General features: G+C 43.2%; 1 protein-coding gene across 3 annotated transcripts in view; it reads left to right on the top strand.

The window, feature by feature from the left end:
* DPF3 (double PHD fingers 3) overlaps positions 1–17446 on the top strand; it is a 184625-nt gene that overhangs the window by 73866 nt on the left and 93313 nt on the right. For all 3 annotated transcript variants that reach the window (XR_008329943.1, XR_008329942.1, XM_053384383.1), the window contains exon 2: positions 10431–10591. Coding sequence is in view for 1 of the 3 variants with exons in the window: in XM_053384383.1 (XP_053240358.1) it covers positions 10431–10591 (161 nt within the window). In the remaining 2 variants the exon portion in view is untranslated. The remainder of the gene's footprint in view (positions 1–10430; positions 10592–17446) is intronic.

Here is a 17446-nt window from a genome sequence, read left to right on the forward strand (position 1 = left end):
AAGTATTGGAGCCGCAGCTTCAGGATCTGTCCTTCCAGTGAGCACTCAAGGCTGATTTCCTTCAGAATTGATAGGTTTGATCTTCTTGCAGTCCATGGGACTCTCAAGAGTCTCCTCCAGCACCATAATTCAAAAGCATCAATTCTTCGGCGATCAGCCTTCTTTATGGTCCAGCTCTTACTTCCATACATCACTACTGGGAAAGCCATAGCTTTAACTATACGGACCTTTGTTGACAAGGTCATGTCTCTGCTTTTTAAGATGCTGTCTAGGTTTGTCATTGCTTTTCTCCCAAGAAGCAGGCGTCTTTTAATTTCGTGGCTGCTGTCACCATCTGCAGTGATCATGGAGCCCAAGAAAGTAAAATCTCTCACTGCCTCCATTTCTTCCCCTTCTATCAACACAAATAGTCCCCCTTTCTCTCCCATCAAAAACCTTTCTGTGTGCAAAGGAATCAATTGGATTCCATCTATATGTATTTTTGTGTGTGTGAAGAAAGCTCAAGTTTAGACAGGAGAGGTCCAGTGGTTAGCATACCACACTCCTCGCAAATGGAATTGAGACTGATGAGGAATAGAAACCACCTCCCATGATAGTCCTTTATCATATCTGAATGCCTTTCTTCATTATGTGGCCATAGACTATAAGGCAGCTTCATTTCTGATGGATTTCATTGGAATTCCATCAGAAAGAATGTTAGGTTGATATGCTAGAAAGATAAAGAGATTGATTTTTTTAAAAAAACTTTAATTACTAAAGTTAAGGAGGATCTTTAGGGGAAAGTAGACATTTTCTGTCAAATGTGTCTCTTGTTGGCACTAATAACTTATTGGATGACATAGATTTTAGTGCTTTGTTATGTATGTTGATTATGTTTCTTATGCATTATCCCATCTTTATTACTGCAAATGATATCTATTCAGGGCAGGCAGATGTTTAAATAAATGGATCTTTGTATTTGTGTATTTCAAGGCCAGGCTCGGGAGCAAAATAAAATCTAATTATTACGCTAATGTAAATTTATTATAGAGCTGTTAAATGTAATTGTGGTTTACAAGACTCATATTGTGAATCCAGAATTATTTCACTGCATGGAGCTAGTTGCTTGGGGACAGAATTACATAGTTTAAACAGCTCACTCCCCCCCTTTCCTTTGAGTTTCATAAACTTGTAGCACGACAGATCAATTAAGCATGCAATTGTAAGGTTAGAGTCTACCTTAAGACCATCTAGCCAAACCTCCGGCACTGAGATGGCATCTTTGAACACCCTGAACAGATTAGATTACTCAGAATGCTATAAACAGAGAGGAGTGAAGAAAGTGTGCCATAGGAACCTGCAAGGCAATCAAGTGAAACAAGGTTTTTTTTTTGCTGCAACTTCTGTTGTTACACTATTGGTGCATCAGGAAGTGTGAACCATGACAGAAATACAGCTTGAGACTCTCAAATGAAGAATGGCGTGGTTCAAGGCCACCTGGCAATATAGGAGCCAACTCCTAGGGACCAAGGGGGCTTCGGCTGTCCCAATAAAATATTTGAGAGGGGCCCTCAAAGTTGATGGGCATTGCCATTCAAATGGTGTGCACGCACCATGTCATGTGATCAATTATGCAGGGCGGGGCTTACCCCCCCCAAATATCTTATTCAAGTTGGCACCCCTACCTGGCACTGAGAGTGATCTGCACCACATGGGCACAATGTGCCGCAGTTTTGATCTTCTGACCCAATTGTGAAATGACTCAACTGTGAACTGACCTGTGGCACAATGCAGTTCACCAAGGTGATTTGTATATTTAAATGCAGCCAGTGAAATTCTCACTGGACAGTTTGCACCTCTCTACGTGTGCTACTAGGTGAGTCAAGTGAACTAACTACAAGAGAAGAAAAAATCTGCTTCATTTATTACTTCAGGTGATATCTATGATTTATCTTCTTTCTATGCAAAACAGCATATGTTGCAGAGAAGCGTCCCCAAACACCCAGGAAGTTTGACAATGGTATTATTAAATCTGACAGGAATGGGTGGGTGGGAGGCAGTGATTGGATTTGCAAGTTGCTACACAGTTAAGTCAGTTTTAGATAAAAATGCACCTGGGATGCACAGCAATTATTTGGATCTGTGTTGTGAATGCTCCAAATATGCGATGCCAGCATGTTAGAAGGTGCAAGAACAGTGGCTGGTGCTGTTAGAAATGGAAGCCCACCATTGAAATCCTACCTCAACCACAGTGGGTGCGACCACTGTTGTTTTTTTAGCAGCATGCTAGTTCCTCATCTCTAAAATGGAAAAAACTCCATGGAAACAAAATAATTAAATTGTGGTTTTCTCCCCTTGCTGTTTAAAGACAGAAGGTGGTGTTTTTATGCATGACACCTATGGGGCTGTGTTGTCAATGGCTGATGTGTCATAGTTTCACTTCCAATGACATGGGATCTTTAACAGTCGCCACCAAAAGGATTTAATTCTTTTTTGAGGGGAGGGGGTTGCGTGTAGGAACAAAGTGGGTTTTTAACATGCAATATGGAACTTTTGAGCACTGGTCTCCATTGACTGGCTGAACATCCCCAACATATTGTTGGCCAAAGCCAAAATCACCTTACAAGATACTGGGCAGGTTTTACTCGGATGTGAAAGACAAGTGGTGACAGGACTGAGCCCTGTGGCTCTCAGGCATATATGAGAGCTGCCTAGGGAGGAAAAGCAGCTGCCCATTATGCATCTGTTGGGACCTGTTAGAAAGGAATTAGTGTAGTCAGCTTAGCACCATTCTCTTGGTACTGACCGTGCTGGAAGAACTTCACAGTCGGCCATGCCTCGCTGCTGATAGATCAAGAGATAGCAGTGGCATGGCTGACTTCCTTTTTGTCATTTCTCACGAATGCCCAGTGCATTTTTGCTGCTTTGGTTTTTCATATACGACTCATCTGGAAGAAACATCATTGCTGCTTTGCATCTTGATTCACCTGGAAAATCTACAGCAGGGATGGGGAGCCCAAAGCCTGGATCCATGGGCAACCTTCTGGGAAGCCACAGGCCAGTAGTAGGGGAAGCCAGAAGCAAAAGTGGACAGAGCAATGGATGTGACCCCTATCTTTGTGCCATAGGCTACATTCTAGCTGTGTAGAGCCATGTAGAGGGTTCTGCATCTCCCTCACCAATCCATCCTCCATCCAGGCAAACAAGAGGCGTTATCACAGTTCAAGGCAAAAGTATTTGAGGGAAAGAGTAAGCAAGGTCAGTGAGAGATGGGGCATTGGGAGAGGGGTGTGGCTGAGAAGGATATGAAGCCTGAGATACGTCCAAAGAGCCAGACCAAGAGACTTGGAGGGCTGCATTTGGTTCTCATATCTGATGTTCCCTATGCCTGATCTCCACTATGGGTGCTTCAGATAGTTTGCCACCACTTTCTCAATTGCTTCCTAAGGTTTGGAAGACTCTTAGCAAGGCCATGGGAATTGGGTTTGGATGTATTTTGATTGCGCAGTTATTTATTTATCTTTCATTTTACTGAAAGACATATATAAGCTGCTTAAATATTTTAAGAACCCATGTAAAAAATAGTACAGTCATACCTCATGTTACGTTTGCTTCATGTTACATTTTTTCAGGTTGCGTCCTGCAGAAGTACCGGAAAGGGTTACTTCCGGGTTTTGCCGCTTGCACATGCACAGACACGCAAAATGATGTCACGCACATGCGCAGAAGCATCGAATTGCAACCCGCGCATGCGCAGACGCGCCACTGCGGGTTGCTTTCCTTTCATGTTGCGAACGGGCCTCCGGAATGGATCCCGTTCGCAACCAGAGCTACCACTGTATTTATCTTGCTTGTCTTGAGCCTTCTCACAATGACCTCCACTAACTTGCAATACTCTAAAAGAAGATTCGTCAAATTCATGGAGACTGTGGCTGTCAGTGACTACAGTGGTACCTCATGTTACAGACGCTTCAGGTTACAGACGCTTCAGGTTACAGACTCCGCTAACCCAGAAATAGTACCTCAGGTTAAGAACTTTACCTCAGGATGAGAACAGAAATCGTGCTCCGGCGGCGCGGCGGCAGCGGGAGGCCCCATTAGCTAAAGTGGTGCTTCAGGTTAAGAACAGTTTCAGGTTAAGAACGGACCTCCAGAACAAATTAAGTTTTTAACCTGAGGGACCACTGTACTTACTACAGTGGCTATGCTCTGTGTCTGCGGTTGGAGGCAGAAATGCTTCTGCAAACCAGTTGCTGGAAACCACAGGATGGGGCCTGCTCTTGTCCTCGGTTCCTGCTTCATGGTTTCCCACAGGCACCTGCTTGGCCACTGTTCACTACTAAGCCTGTTGTTCGTACTGAAGTTGAAAGATTTTGATTTGGTTAAGGTCACTTGTTAAGTTCGTGACAAAGAGTTCAGCTCATGTCTTTGGTCCTTTCACACCAAAATACTAACATCGTTGCGTAGCCCATTTGCAAACGTCAGGTGTCAGAACTAGAGGAATTGTGAGAGGAAAATTAAAAGAAAAAGAAAACCAACTCATAGAGACTTTTCTAGAGTTATGGCAGGAAGACTCTAGCAGGCTATTCCTACACATTTAGCAAGCTCTCAATTTCATTTTAACATCTGCAGTTTTGTGTAACTGGTGTTATTAGAGGCTTGTGTTAGAAGCATCATCAAAACTCTCTTCAGGTATTAACATTAATTAAACAGGTGAGGGGGTGCAGGGAGCATGAGTATGCTAGTTCCATCTCCTTCCATAACCATTTCCATTGCCCTCCAACTTGTGGAGGGCGACTATCTGCAGCAGGGAATCTTCTATCCTTGTAGGGCTCCTTGTGTATCCACGCGACGGGGTGAGCTCCCATTGCTCTGTCCCAGCTTCTGCCAACCTAGCAGTTTGAAAGCATGCCAATTCAAGTAGATAAATAGGTACCACTTTGGCAGGAAGGTGTGATTTATCTACTTGCACTTTGAGGTGCTTTCAAACTGCAAGGTTGGCAGGAGCAGGGACCAAGCAACGGGAGCTCACCCCGTCACGGGGATTGAACCGCTGACCTTCTGATCGGCAAGTCCTAGGCTCTGTGGTTTAACCCACAGCGCCACCCGCGTCCCACTACATCAACATCTACCTGTCGGCAAATTTGCCTATACAAAAAATGTTTTAAGCAGGCACAGCAAAGAGTAAAAGACCCCTGCTTGACGTCAACAGGGAGGGTGTTCCAAAGTGCGGGTGCTGCCACACTAAAAGATTTCTTCCAATTTATGAGATTTGCAGCACCAAATAAATAAATAAATAAATAAATAAATAAATAAATAAAAAAATAAAACCTGAATATAAATCCATGACTGTGCTAGCTTCATCTCCTGTCATTGTGGAAGGCAGTTATATGCAGTGAGCAGCCTTCTCCAGTCACAGAGACTCCCCATGTAAGTTAGAACCCAAATTTTCCAGGGATCTAAAATACACAAAGGACCCCTGGACAGTTAAGTCCAGTCAAAGACGACGATGGGGTTGTGGCGCTCATCTTGCTTCAGGCCGAAGGAGCCAATGTTTGTCCATAGACAGCTTTTCCAGGTCATGTGGCCAGCATGACTAAACCGCTTCTGGTGCTACAGGACACCATGACGGTAGCCAGAGAACACAGAAACACTGTTCCGGGTCATGTGGCCAGCATGACTAAGTCGCTTCTGGCAAACCAGAGCAGCGCACGGAAATGCCGTTTACCTTCCCGCCGGAGTGGTACCTATTGATCTACTTGCACTTTGACGTGCTTTCGAACTGCTAGATTGGCAGGAGCTGGGACCGAGCAACGGGAGCTCACCCTGTCGCGGGGATTCAAACCGCCGACCTTCTGATCGGCAAGTCCTAGGCTCTGTGGTTTAACCCACAGCGCCACCCACATCCCCAAGCAGCATATAAATTTTGTTAAATAAAAAAAATTTCATGCTACCTCCCTCTTGTTTTTCTGTCACCCAGTTTTGCTTATATTATCCTGCCAGCATTCACAAGCTGACTATGCTGGAGTAATGATACTGATAATTGCACCATCTCTTTTCATTTAAGACAAAATGAAGCAGGTGGTATAGTCCTCAATAGTGTCTCACTGATATATGAAATTTTCAAGTTTCTTAAAAAAAATTCAAAGTTGGCAAAATGGGAGCAGATGCTTTTTATTTATTTATTTAAAATATTTATGAATCACCCTCCCTCCAAAGAACCTCAGAGTGATATACAGTAACACAAAAATCATGCTCTCTCCTTTCTGCATCCACTCACACCCCAAAATCAATTTAAAACACAGAAAGAGATGATAAGAACAAGAGATGAATGATGAGAACAAAGCTAAATGTGGTAAAGTAGAGCCTATATTCTATGAAAACATTTATTTTCTGGTTAAAGCTATAGTAACATTTTTAATAACATCAAATAACTGACATCATTTTTTTAAAAACACCTTTTTTAAAAATTCTTTAAAATAAAAATTTCTTATTTTCAGACCTCTATCGGCTTTTCAACTGCTGGCAATAACTGGACCCTTTGATTTTCATATAACTTCCCTCCACCATAGCAAAAGTGGCATTTTCAGATTTTAAACAATCCTTGATGCCACCAATTTAACAAAAAAGATTTAAAGTATGAAGTTCTACTTTTATTTTTAGCCTTGCAACTAAAGTGCTGAGCAGCAGGGATTCTTAAACGGGTAGCAATAGTTCAACTTTTACCAGCCTGGTGCCCTGCAGATGTTTAAGCCTAAAACTTCTATCAACCCCAGCAAGCATGACTCTTTTTTAGTCCCAAAACATCTGGAGGGCACCAGTTTGGCAAAGGCTACTGTCGTTTATTGTTCCCTAGTTTCTGTTAATACAAAGTGATGGGCACTGCTCATATTTCATTCTTGGGAGGAATTTTTGGTACACACAGAACTTGAGCAACGGGTGATAGTTTGTTTTCATTCAGCATGCTCTCTTTTCTCTTAAATTCTCCTCTCTCTCTCTCTCTGTGCATCCCAATTTTCACAGTCACAGAAATTTGACGCTGTGCTGTTAAATTGTTGATTAGTTCCTTTGTGAGTGTGTCTGATAAAACAAATGTGTGTGTCACCCAGTTTTAATCAGCTTCATTTCTTTCTAGTGAGACTTCAGGTTGGGTTTCTGTGTTGTTCTCTCCCCCCCCCCCGCCCGGCCTGCACTTTCTAATTGAAAACAGGGGTCTAGACAGTCGCCCTGGGACTTCTGTGCAAAGAGCTTTCTCAGTAGGCTGGCATCTCCCTGCAGATTGCATATCCACAGCCACAACCCCTCCCTTCCTGGTGCCATACAGGCCTCCGCCCCCTGCAGTCCCTCAGGGAAATGTCTCCGCTGGTACTGGTTCCACCCCTCCTCATCCCACATTCCCATATCCTTCAGGCTACTGGAGAATCCTAATAAATATCTGCTACCTTTTTCTTTCTCCCCTGGCGAGACTCTTGCGCCTTTTTACGCTTGCACGGCGGGCAAATTCAGCCGTAAATATAAACTCTCGCCTGAGTCTTTCCCGCTGCTTTGCTCCGGTGCCAGGAAAAGCCGCAGTGGTTAAACTTCTTATCTGCCGTGCAGCTGCTGAAGGAACCAGGCCACAAGAAAAGCGGTGGGTTTAATTTAGTCCAGAGTGAGGGAAGAAATAAAAGAGAACAAGGTTCTCTCTCTGTGGGTGCACCTTTTAACAGCTACTGTGGCCTATTTATGCCCTTCTCCTGTTATTAAGCAGATTAGGGTTGTTGTTGCACCACCCCGCATATAAGCTTTCTGATAAAATGCCATATGTTGCTATGCGGCTGACTACTGGAGGAGGAGGAGGACCACACAGTTCAGCATGGGAACATGGACTCACCCAGACATGGCTATGTATGCAATTGCCAAATTTCCCCCAAGCCTCACACTCCACACTCTTTTCCTTGGACCAAACTTCCTGATATTATCACAGACCCTCCATGTGTCCGTGTTTTCCAGGTACAGTCCCGGATTTACGGAAGCTGTCCTGGTTTTTGATTGGATCCCGGAATGTCCCTCTTTTCTTTGGGACATCCTTATTTTCATTGGAGAAATGTTGTAGTAGGGTGTCCTCTAGGAGACTCTGTGAATAGAAGTAATGTTTTATTATGTTCTAACATACAGTGGTACCTCGGGTTAAGTACTTAATTTGTTCCGGAGGTCCGTTCTTAACCTGAAACTGTTCTTAATCTGAAGCACCACTTTAGCTAATGGGGCCTCCTGCTGTCGCTGCGCCGCCAGAGCACGATTTCTGTTCTCATCCTGAAGCAAAGTTCTTAACCTGAGGTAATATTTCTGGGTTAGTGGAGTCTGTAACCTGAAGCGTATGTAACCTGAAGCGTATGTAACCCGAGGTATCACTGTATGTTGGAAGTCACCCAGAGTGGCTGGGGCAACCCAGTCAGATGGTTGGGGTATAAATAATAAAAATGTTGTTGTTGTTATGGATAGGACATCACTGTTTTCATTGGAGACATGTTGGAGGGCATGCTATCACCTCCACCTCCCCAGTTCATCTGTCTCACTCTCTCTCTCTCGTTCCACCTCTCAACCTTCCTGCTATCTAGTTGCTCAGTCTGTCAGTTTTCTTGGCAGTGGGAAGCATGGTGTGTGTGTGTGTGTGTGTGTGTGTGTGGTGCAGGGGGAGGTACGTATGTCCAGTCCAGTGGTTGCTTAGCAACCAGGATATGCCCCCACACCCTGTCCCGTTCTCTTAAGCTTCATTGGTGAGAAAGGCAAAGGGAGGGTGAGGCAGTCAAGTAGATGAGAAGCGCTGAGCAGTGGTGGAGATGCCTGCTGGCTAGGATCTTTATAGCCTCCCATGGGGCTTGTAACCGCAGGATCTTGTGTCCCTTTTGGGCAGTGAATCAGAGCAGCTCAGCCCTCCTCAAAGCTGCATTCTGTCGTTCTTTTATTCCCTTCCTGTGCAGCTATTTTCCTCTCTCCCATGTTGTGCTTTATTTACTTTTTAATTATCAGAATGCCGTACAATTCATTTTTGGAGGGTGGGAGAAGAATGCTGTACAGCCCCTCTCCCTATCTAGTCGTTTAACAATTAGGCCAAAACCTCACCACAGCGCTTAACAAGGATACTAGTTCCAGTTTGAAACTGGCAAGGATGGTAAACATCCTGACTGTAACTAATAAATTGTACAAATCATCTTGTTCTCACCACACATCAATCAAAACACAACTGCCCTAAGCAGGGATGGGTTTTCCATAGTCTCAGAAAAACAGACTTTGATGTGGAGATACACCCAGACCAATGCTAACTGTGTTCATTCAGAGGGAATTCCCATTGCGTTCACAATCCATGGATCAATCCATGTTTAGGATCTCAGCTAATAACTCTTTGAGAATAACTCTCTGAGACAGCCATTAGTGCAAATTACATGCTGTTTTGCTTGCCGTTTGATGCCCATTTCAGTGCGCATGAGAGCGCATTAGCAAGTATACTTGCTTCCTGTTAAACTACATAATTGCCTGTCAGGTGAAAGTTGTTACAAGAATAAGGCATAATAGTGAATCAGACATGCTGCTTTAAACTCAATTATTTTTTTCATTTTAAAATTAGGACAACCTGCCTACCTCCAACTTGCATGCTTTTGAAAAACATGTGTGTTTCTCATGCTGGCTCTTGTCATAGCACGGCCTACTGTTTCTGCAACTGCAGTGTTGACCCCCAGAGTTTCTGTTAACATTGCAGAGGTTTTTAGGTGCATTCTCAGTTCATGTTGGAACTGAAAATCCAGTCATGTTTGAAACTGTGGGCCTCTCCAGATGTCCTTTTTCTTGTGCATTCATGATTATTCGTGCTCATGATGGTATTGGGGCTTTTGTACATGATCTTGCTTTGGTTCCTGCTCCCACTTGCAAAAAGTTTGGGGCAGACATATTGCTTTATCAGTCCCATCAGTGCATGTGGCTTAGTTGCCTGCTGAAACCCATAACTGTTTATACCACAAATATTGCTGGCGTTTTTTTGGTCCTGCTTCTGTTGCCCTATAGCACAAAAGTCCCTGTCTAGATGGCAATAATGTGGTAATATTGGAGACACACCACCAAACAACTAACAGAACAGAATGATGTGTGGACAGCCCAGTGTAAATCCACAACTAACGTGCTATTATTGTGTCAATGTCATGTTGCAGAGTGTACCCACAAAAAGCCACCAATCCAAGTTAGGGCCTCACTAGCTTCCTCCCTTTATGAATAATAGGCCCGGGAGGGGTGGGAAGGTGTGGAGAACTTCAGTTAATTGTGTGCTTTCAATGCTTTTCAATAATTTCATTATCCTGTAATTGCACTGATCTTTGCCTAACACGTTTATATGCCCCTTCCCCTCTTTGCTTTGTTTTGATCCCGGGGAAGGTGGATGTCCACTGCTTCATCCTCTGCTTCTTCTTCCTCCTCTGCAGACTTGGGGACCAGTTCTACAAAGAAGCCATTGAACACTGTCGCAGCTACAATTCCCGGCTATGTGCTGAACGCAGCGTCCGTCTTCCTTTCCTGGACTCGCAGACAGGTGTAGCTCAGAATAATTGTTACATCTGGATGGAAAAGAGGCACCGGGGACCAGGTACACATTGTTTATCAGTGGCATGGAGGATGCACAGAGTTCTGCTACCAGGAACTTTGAGAAGCCACACGCAGGAGGGCCTGCCTGAAAGGATATGCTTGAAAGTGATTCCTTTTGTTAACTGCAGAAGATGAGTAAACCCAGTGGAGACTGGTGCTTATTGGGACTGGTGGGGCGGAAGGCAGGGAGCCCAACAGCTGGTGGAGCCACAGCCAATGACAGGCAGAGCCAGCTAATGCCTGTTTGGTCTCCATTCTCCTCCCTGTTGGGTTCTACAAATGCAAAGTTGAGACTTAGAAGGAGGAAGATGACAGGCAGGTCTACCTCCTGGACTATCTGTAACTAAGAAGGCTGGGAGGCAGGAGGGGGCTGGCTGAGGTTGGTGGGGCATTGTCCCATTTCCCTTACTAGACCAGCCTCCACTGAGGAAGTCCTAATTATTCCTTCGCCCCCATTCACTGTCACTAGAGAGGATTGCTTGACATGTTGTTTCCTTCTGATGCAGCATCATCTCAGCCCCTTTATTTCTATTGATCTTCATTGCATAAGTGCAATGGAGAGTGAATGGGAAATGGTTTTAAGTAAGAGTTGCGAGGGAAAGGCATCCGTACGTTGTTACTGATACACTTGAGAATAATGAACCTTATTTCTCAGAAGGTAAAATGCATTAGTGGCGTGCTTGCAATTTTAAAGTGACTTTACCATTGCCCGTTTCAGAAAGCGATAGGGAGTGCCTTGTTCCCTTCTTGCACATACCATAAAAGTTTAACATGTTAATAGTAACGCAAGGACCAAACTAGACCTTACATAGAATTCTTGACACACCCCTCCATTTTAAAAATCGAAACCAGCTGTTTCAGAGTGGGAAGAAGTTGCTTGCTGCACTTGCGCAGCCTTGCAGAACTCAGCCTGCCATTGGTTCTGGCTCCACTACGTTCTGACTGCCCAGTCCTCAACCACTAGTTTCAGTGGGCACCAGCCACTGTTGCAGGTTCAGAAAAAGTATGGGATAGAGTCCTGGGGGACTGCACTCCATATCGAAGAAAGCTAAGGTGCCGAAGAATAGGGCTGTAAACCAGCTTTCTTTCTACTATACAAATTTTACTAAATAAAATCTCCTACTATAATAATTTTACTAAACAGCCTCTTGCTACTTGCACTCTGAAGTGGCGCAGTCCCAGGGACCTGAATGCACAAATCGGCTCTGGGTACAGTGGTACCTCGGGTTAAGTACTTAATTCGTTCCAGAGGTCCATTCTTAACCTGAAACTGTTCTTAACCTGAAGCACCACTTTAGCTAATGGGGCCTCCTGCTGCTGCTGCGCCGCCGGAGCACGATTTCTGTTCTCATCCTGAAGCAAAGTTCTTAACCTGAAGCACTATTTTTGGGTTAGAGGAGTCTATAACCTGAAGTGTATGTAACCTTAAGTGTATGTAACCTGAGGTACCACTGTATTGTTTTCTTCAAGTGTTACGCACTGTACTTCTGAATAGCACTGTGTCCAATGAACAATTCTTTCCCATTCATTCTGCTCTTTAGCATATGCACTTGAAATATATTCATTATCTGACGGGGGGGGGGAAATCATTCCTTTGTTGCATCACCTTACTTTCGTACAGTTCTCTTAATAAATGCTGTATCTCATGGCAAACAGTTGAGGGTTAATTTCACACAGTACTGCACATAGCTCCTTTCCTCTCTTCCCCCCTCCCCCCCCGGCAACCTTTCACTTTAGCTTTGAGTTATGACTCTTCTACACTAATGAGATAAACAACATAACTCATTGCTGGTCCCGCTATTTCCTTTATAATCAAATGGTTAGAACCTTCTGTGGTTGCCCTATAAGGCACTGAATTGTGAGGCAACTCTGGAGAACAAAGAAGATAAAAAACAACAACCATGCATGTATTCTCACATATGTGGTGCCCATGTCAAAACTGGGGAGATCCTTGCAACAGTAAGAAATGACTGTCTTCCTGGACTTGCCTTCTAAACTTCTGTTTGCAGAAGAATTTAAAAAAGGACACCATACTTCTTTTGGGAAATTATATTGCAGTGGCTAGGCTCAACACATCCCTTTCCTGTTCCAAATTCAGTAGGCTCTGCTTTTGAAGATAACACGAGGTTACTTCAGATTAGCAAGATTGTGTAGTAGGACTGCTTGTTAGCATACAGTCTCGTCAATTAGGAAAGGAAAAGCAGATTTTTATGTAGGGCATTTCCCATCCCTGTTGAGCCTCTTTCTACTGTAGCTGCTAGGGGTTATCTGCCCAATCAGCTTTTTGAGTTTGAAAGCTTTATGCCTGGTTTGAAACAGGGACAGGCGATTGAGGGGTTGTTTCTCTCCCCCCCTCCACCCTTACATTTTTTTCTCAGGATGTTAAGCATAAGGTGTTCAGCTACAGAAACAAAACAAAAAAAGCCCACCCCACAATACATCATTGCAGCCATGACTATTTACATTAACTGGAACAATTGCTGCTTGCCCCAAGTGGGCTGGTAAGTATCCTGGCACCCTACTTTAACATGTGCTGCATCTGCGTTCCCTGCCATTATTCTCCTCCTCTAGATCAATGCTTTTAAGCTGCCCGTTGCTGCTGCTGTTCTGACCAGGGAACTTTTGCCTCCCCAACCTTAAAAAGACAGCCACTCTCAGTTTGAGTGACCTAATTCTTCGTTGATGGATAATGTTGTAGAAGAATGTAACTCTCCATGGTGCAAAGCTATATAAATGGCACTTTCAAAGTGAGAAGGAGATTGCCAAATGCCCCTTATTTTAAAGACAGCCGGTCTTTTCACAAGGGATGTTGTCTTTGTTCCGGAGTGATATCCTTATAGCACTTAATATGAGCCCCTTATTTCAGGTTTTAGATGCAATACAACACTGAAGAGAACTGAAACTGTGTCTCTGCAGTGACAGGTATTTCTGAACTTTTGATCTCACAACCCTGAAGAAGAGAGAAGAGGTGGAGGGAGAAACTTTGCAATGGACTTCCGGTTAGCGCCAGCGCTTAATGGCGGATTTCTCCCGGAGCTCCGGGAGAGATCTGCTTCGTGGGTTCGGGTCCTGTCAGCTACGGCGGAGCGGGGACCCTAAAAAATCACAGGCGCATAGCCTGTGAACTGGAGACTCGGCGGGCACCTTTGCGCCCCCCCGACGCTGTGAAATAGCCTTTTTAAAGGCTGCGGATCAGCGGAGGGTGTGTTGGAGTGGTGCTGAGAGTCGTCTTCACCCAGCCTGCGAAGCGAAGCCGCGTCGCCATTAGCGGAGAGCGCTGACTTCTTCCAGTGAATTTGGATTAAAAGGAACATCTATCCGTGAGTAGGATTGACCGCTAAAATATAATTTGACACTAAAATTGAAGAAATTGGATACCGAGACGGATAAGCACCAAAAAGGAAGTCTGCTTTCCGTCCTGTAGCAAGATCAAAGCGAAAGGCATTTCAGCCGTAACCGTTTGAAAGGGGAGTTGTGAGAACTAATAAATCCACCACCAAGCAAAGAACTCCCTCCCCGAAGGCAGGAGGGGGAGGGAAGAAGACTTTAAAGTGTTTTCCTGCCTTTTTAAAAAGAAATTGAGCTATTTACCGCTGCTCCTGTACCTGGGATCGGACTGCCGGAGAAAAGGAACCGGCTTAGGATCGTTGATACAAGAAGGTAAAAAAGTATCTCTAACTAACTAACTAACTAACTGATTTTGGCTACTCTCAACTTGAAACATTTATTTTGTTGCACAGTAAAGCTATTTTGCAGGACATTATTGACTTGGATTCTTTAGAAAGAGAAAGAACAATTGAAAAGAACTAGAAGGACTTTTGTTTGATTTCTGGAGAGTGGGAGACTAATTTGAAAGTAAGGAATTGACTGTACGCCCTCTAGAGGATTTATAAATTGTTTCAGCAACAAGTGGAGTTTAAAATCTGAGAACCTTTTGTCTGACAGCTGAAGAGTGTGGGAATGACCTTGAGTAAAAGACTTTGTTATGGCAGATGGTAAAGAGAAATTTCACAAGAAAGAGGATTTACAAGAAACAACCTTGAGATCTGGCAGACAATACAAAGTTGACTCTTCCATGCAAAGAAGGGCTTCTGTATCAGGAGCCCCTGGAACTACAGTTATACCAAAGGCAAAAGTGAAAATAATGTCTTCAGAAGAATCCTTTGCTAAGGTATTGGAGAAGATAAGTGACTCTTTAGAGGAATTAAAAAAGCAAGGTGCAGAAACCAAAGTACAAGTTGCTGAAACAAATAAAAAAATTGAAGAAATCTCTGGGAAAATTGACTCAAATACAAAAAGTATAACTGACCTTGGGAATAAAGTGAACTCAAATGCAGAAGCAATTGGGAAATTATTGGAAGAATCATCTACAACAAGAAAGATAGCTGAGGAAGCTAAAGAAATTGCAACTGCTGCTGAGGGAAAGTTTCCACCAGTGTTTAAGAAACTAGATGAGTATGAACTGGCACTTTCAATGCAAGATATGCAACGCAAGGAGAGGAACCTAAGGATCAGACTTGTGCCGGAAAAGGAAGAAGACAACCTGGTGGACTACCTGACAAAAGAATTTTCTGACTTTTGGAAGCAGGAGCTGGACAAAGAACAATTTAAGATAGAAAGTGCATTTAGACTGGGAGCAAGGCAGAGGAAGAACAGACCCAGAGACTGTTTAATAACTCTGAGATCAAAGGAGGAACGGGACAAGATACTGAACCTGCATTACCAAACAACCCTTCGGATTGAAGATTTTCACATTGAGATTTTTAAAGACATCCCGAAAAGTATTCTGGACGCAAGAGGACACTACAAGGACCTGGTGATACTGCTGAAAAGGAACTACATACAATTCAGGTGGGAGTTTCCCCAAGGCTTGTCTTTTAAATACAAGGGGAAGAAAAGAAGAATAAAGACAGTGAGTGACAAAGACAAGTTCTTGGGAGAACACGAAGAAGACCTACAGAAAGAGACGTATCCAGGCCAAGGGCATCCTTCATTAGATACGGACACGGAACCACCGACGAATGAGGAACAAAAATTGGGAGCTGTAGGAGGAAAGAGTAAATAACCCCATCATGGCTCTGCAACTTCTAACCTGGAACTGTAACGGTCTAAACAACCCCCGAAAAAGGAAAAACATATTTCATGCTTTAAAGAAAGACCAATTGGACTTGATTTGTCTACAAGAGACTCATGTGACAAGAGCACACAGAAAATTATTAATAAATAAGAGATTGGGACAAGAATTTATATCTTCAGACAGAGTAAAAAAAAGAGGAGTGGTGATCTACGCAAAGGAAAATCTGCAACCGAAACAAATCTTTAAGGATGACCAAGGAAGATATTTGGCAATTGAAATTCAATTCCAAGGAGAAAAATTTTTGATAGTGGGAATATATGCACCAAATGAAGGGAAAGCAGAATTTTTTAAGAAGTTGCATGAGACTTTAATGGACTATATGGATTATAAACTAATCATGATGGGAGATATGAATGGAGTGGTTTCAACAAATATGGATAAAGCACAAAGACAGGTAGTTACAAAAGATGGAAGACTACCAAAAACTTTCTTTGAAATGACTGACAATATGGACTTGATCGACATTTGGAGAACAAAACACCCATTAGAGAGAGAGGGAACCTTCTTTTCTGAAGCCAAAATGACATGGACTCGGATCGACCAAATCTGGGTGACTAGCAGTATGGCGTCGATTATAAAAAAAGTGGAAATCTGCCCCAAAACTCTCTCCGACCATAACGCAGTAAAGATGGTGATGAAGCAAACAACAACTGGTTCCTTCAGATGGAGAATGAATGACACCTTATTTAGAGACGAGGAGATTTGTAAAAAGGCCCAAAAAACTTTGAAAGATTACTTTGAAATCAATTTAAGGACTAAAGTAGAAAAAAGAATAGTATGGGACGCAAGTAAAGCCGTGATGAGAGGGTTTTTGATACAACAAAATACATTAAAGAAAAGAATGCAAAACGAGAGGAAAGTGAAAATTTTGGAAAAGATAAAAGAAGGGGAAAGGAAATTAAGACTGAAGCCAAAATCGCAAGAGATTTTAAGAGAAATAAAACTGTACCAAACACAATACATGGAACTGATGAATCAAGAAATAGAATGGAAAATTAAACAAATGAGACAAAAGACCTTTGAATCTGCAGATAAATGTGGTAAGCTATTGGCTTGGCAAATAAAGAAGAGACAAAAACTCAACACGGTAACAAGCTTAGAAGTGGATGGAAAGAACATATGCAACCCAGGGGAGATTAGAAACTGCTTCCAGAACTACTTTAGACAATTGTACACACAAGGGCCGCAGAATGGAATGGATATACAACAATTCCTCGAGAAAAATGGGCTGAAAAAGATTTCGCAGGAAAGTAAGACAATTTTGAACCAGGAGATATCAGCGCAGGAAATAGAAGATGCCATTCAAAATATGACGTTGGGCAAATCACCTGGACCGGATGGACTGACTTCCAAATATTATAAAGTTCTGAAGGAAGGGTTGATACAACCTTTGAAGGAAGTCTGTAATGAGATTATGGAGGGGAGGAAGGCACCCGATACGTGGAGAGAGGCTTACATTACACTTATACCAAAGACAGAGACTGAAAAGACCCAACTTAAGAACTACCGACCCATCTCGTTATTAAATGTGGACTATAAAATCTTTGCTGATGTTCTAGCAAAGAGACTGAAAAGAGTTTTGATGGAGGAGATTCATGGGGACCAAGCAGGCTTTCTCCCGAAAAGGCATTTGTCGGATAATGTAAGGAATATAATTGACATTTTGGAAAAGTTGGAAATGAACATAAACACTAAGGCTGTTTTGATATTTGTGGACGC

Source organism: Podarcis raffonei, chromosome 1 (assembly GCF_027172205.1).
Source record: "Podarcis raffonei isolate rPodRaf1 chromosome 1, rPodRaf1.pri, whole genome shotgun sequence".
In the NCBI taxonomy this organism is placed as follows: Eukaryota; Metazoa; Chordata; class Lepidosauria; order Squamata; family Lacertidae; genus Podarcis; species Podarcis raffonei.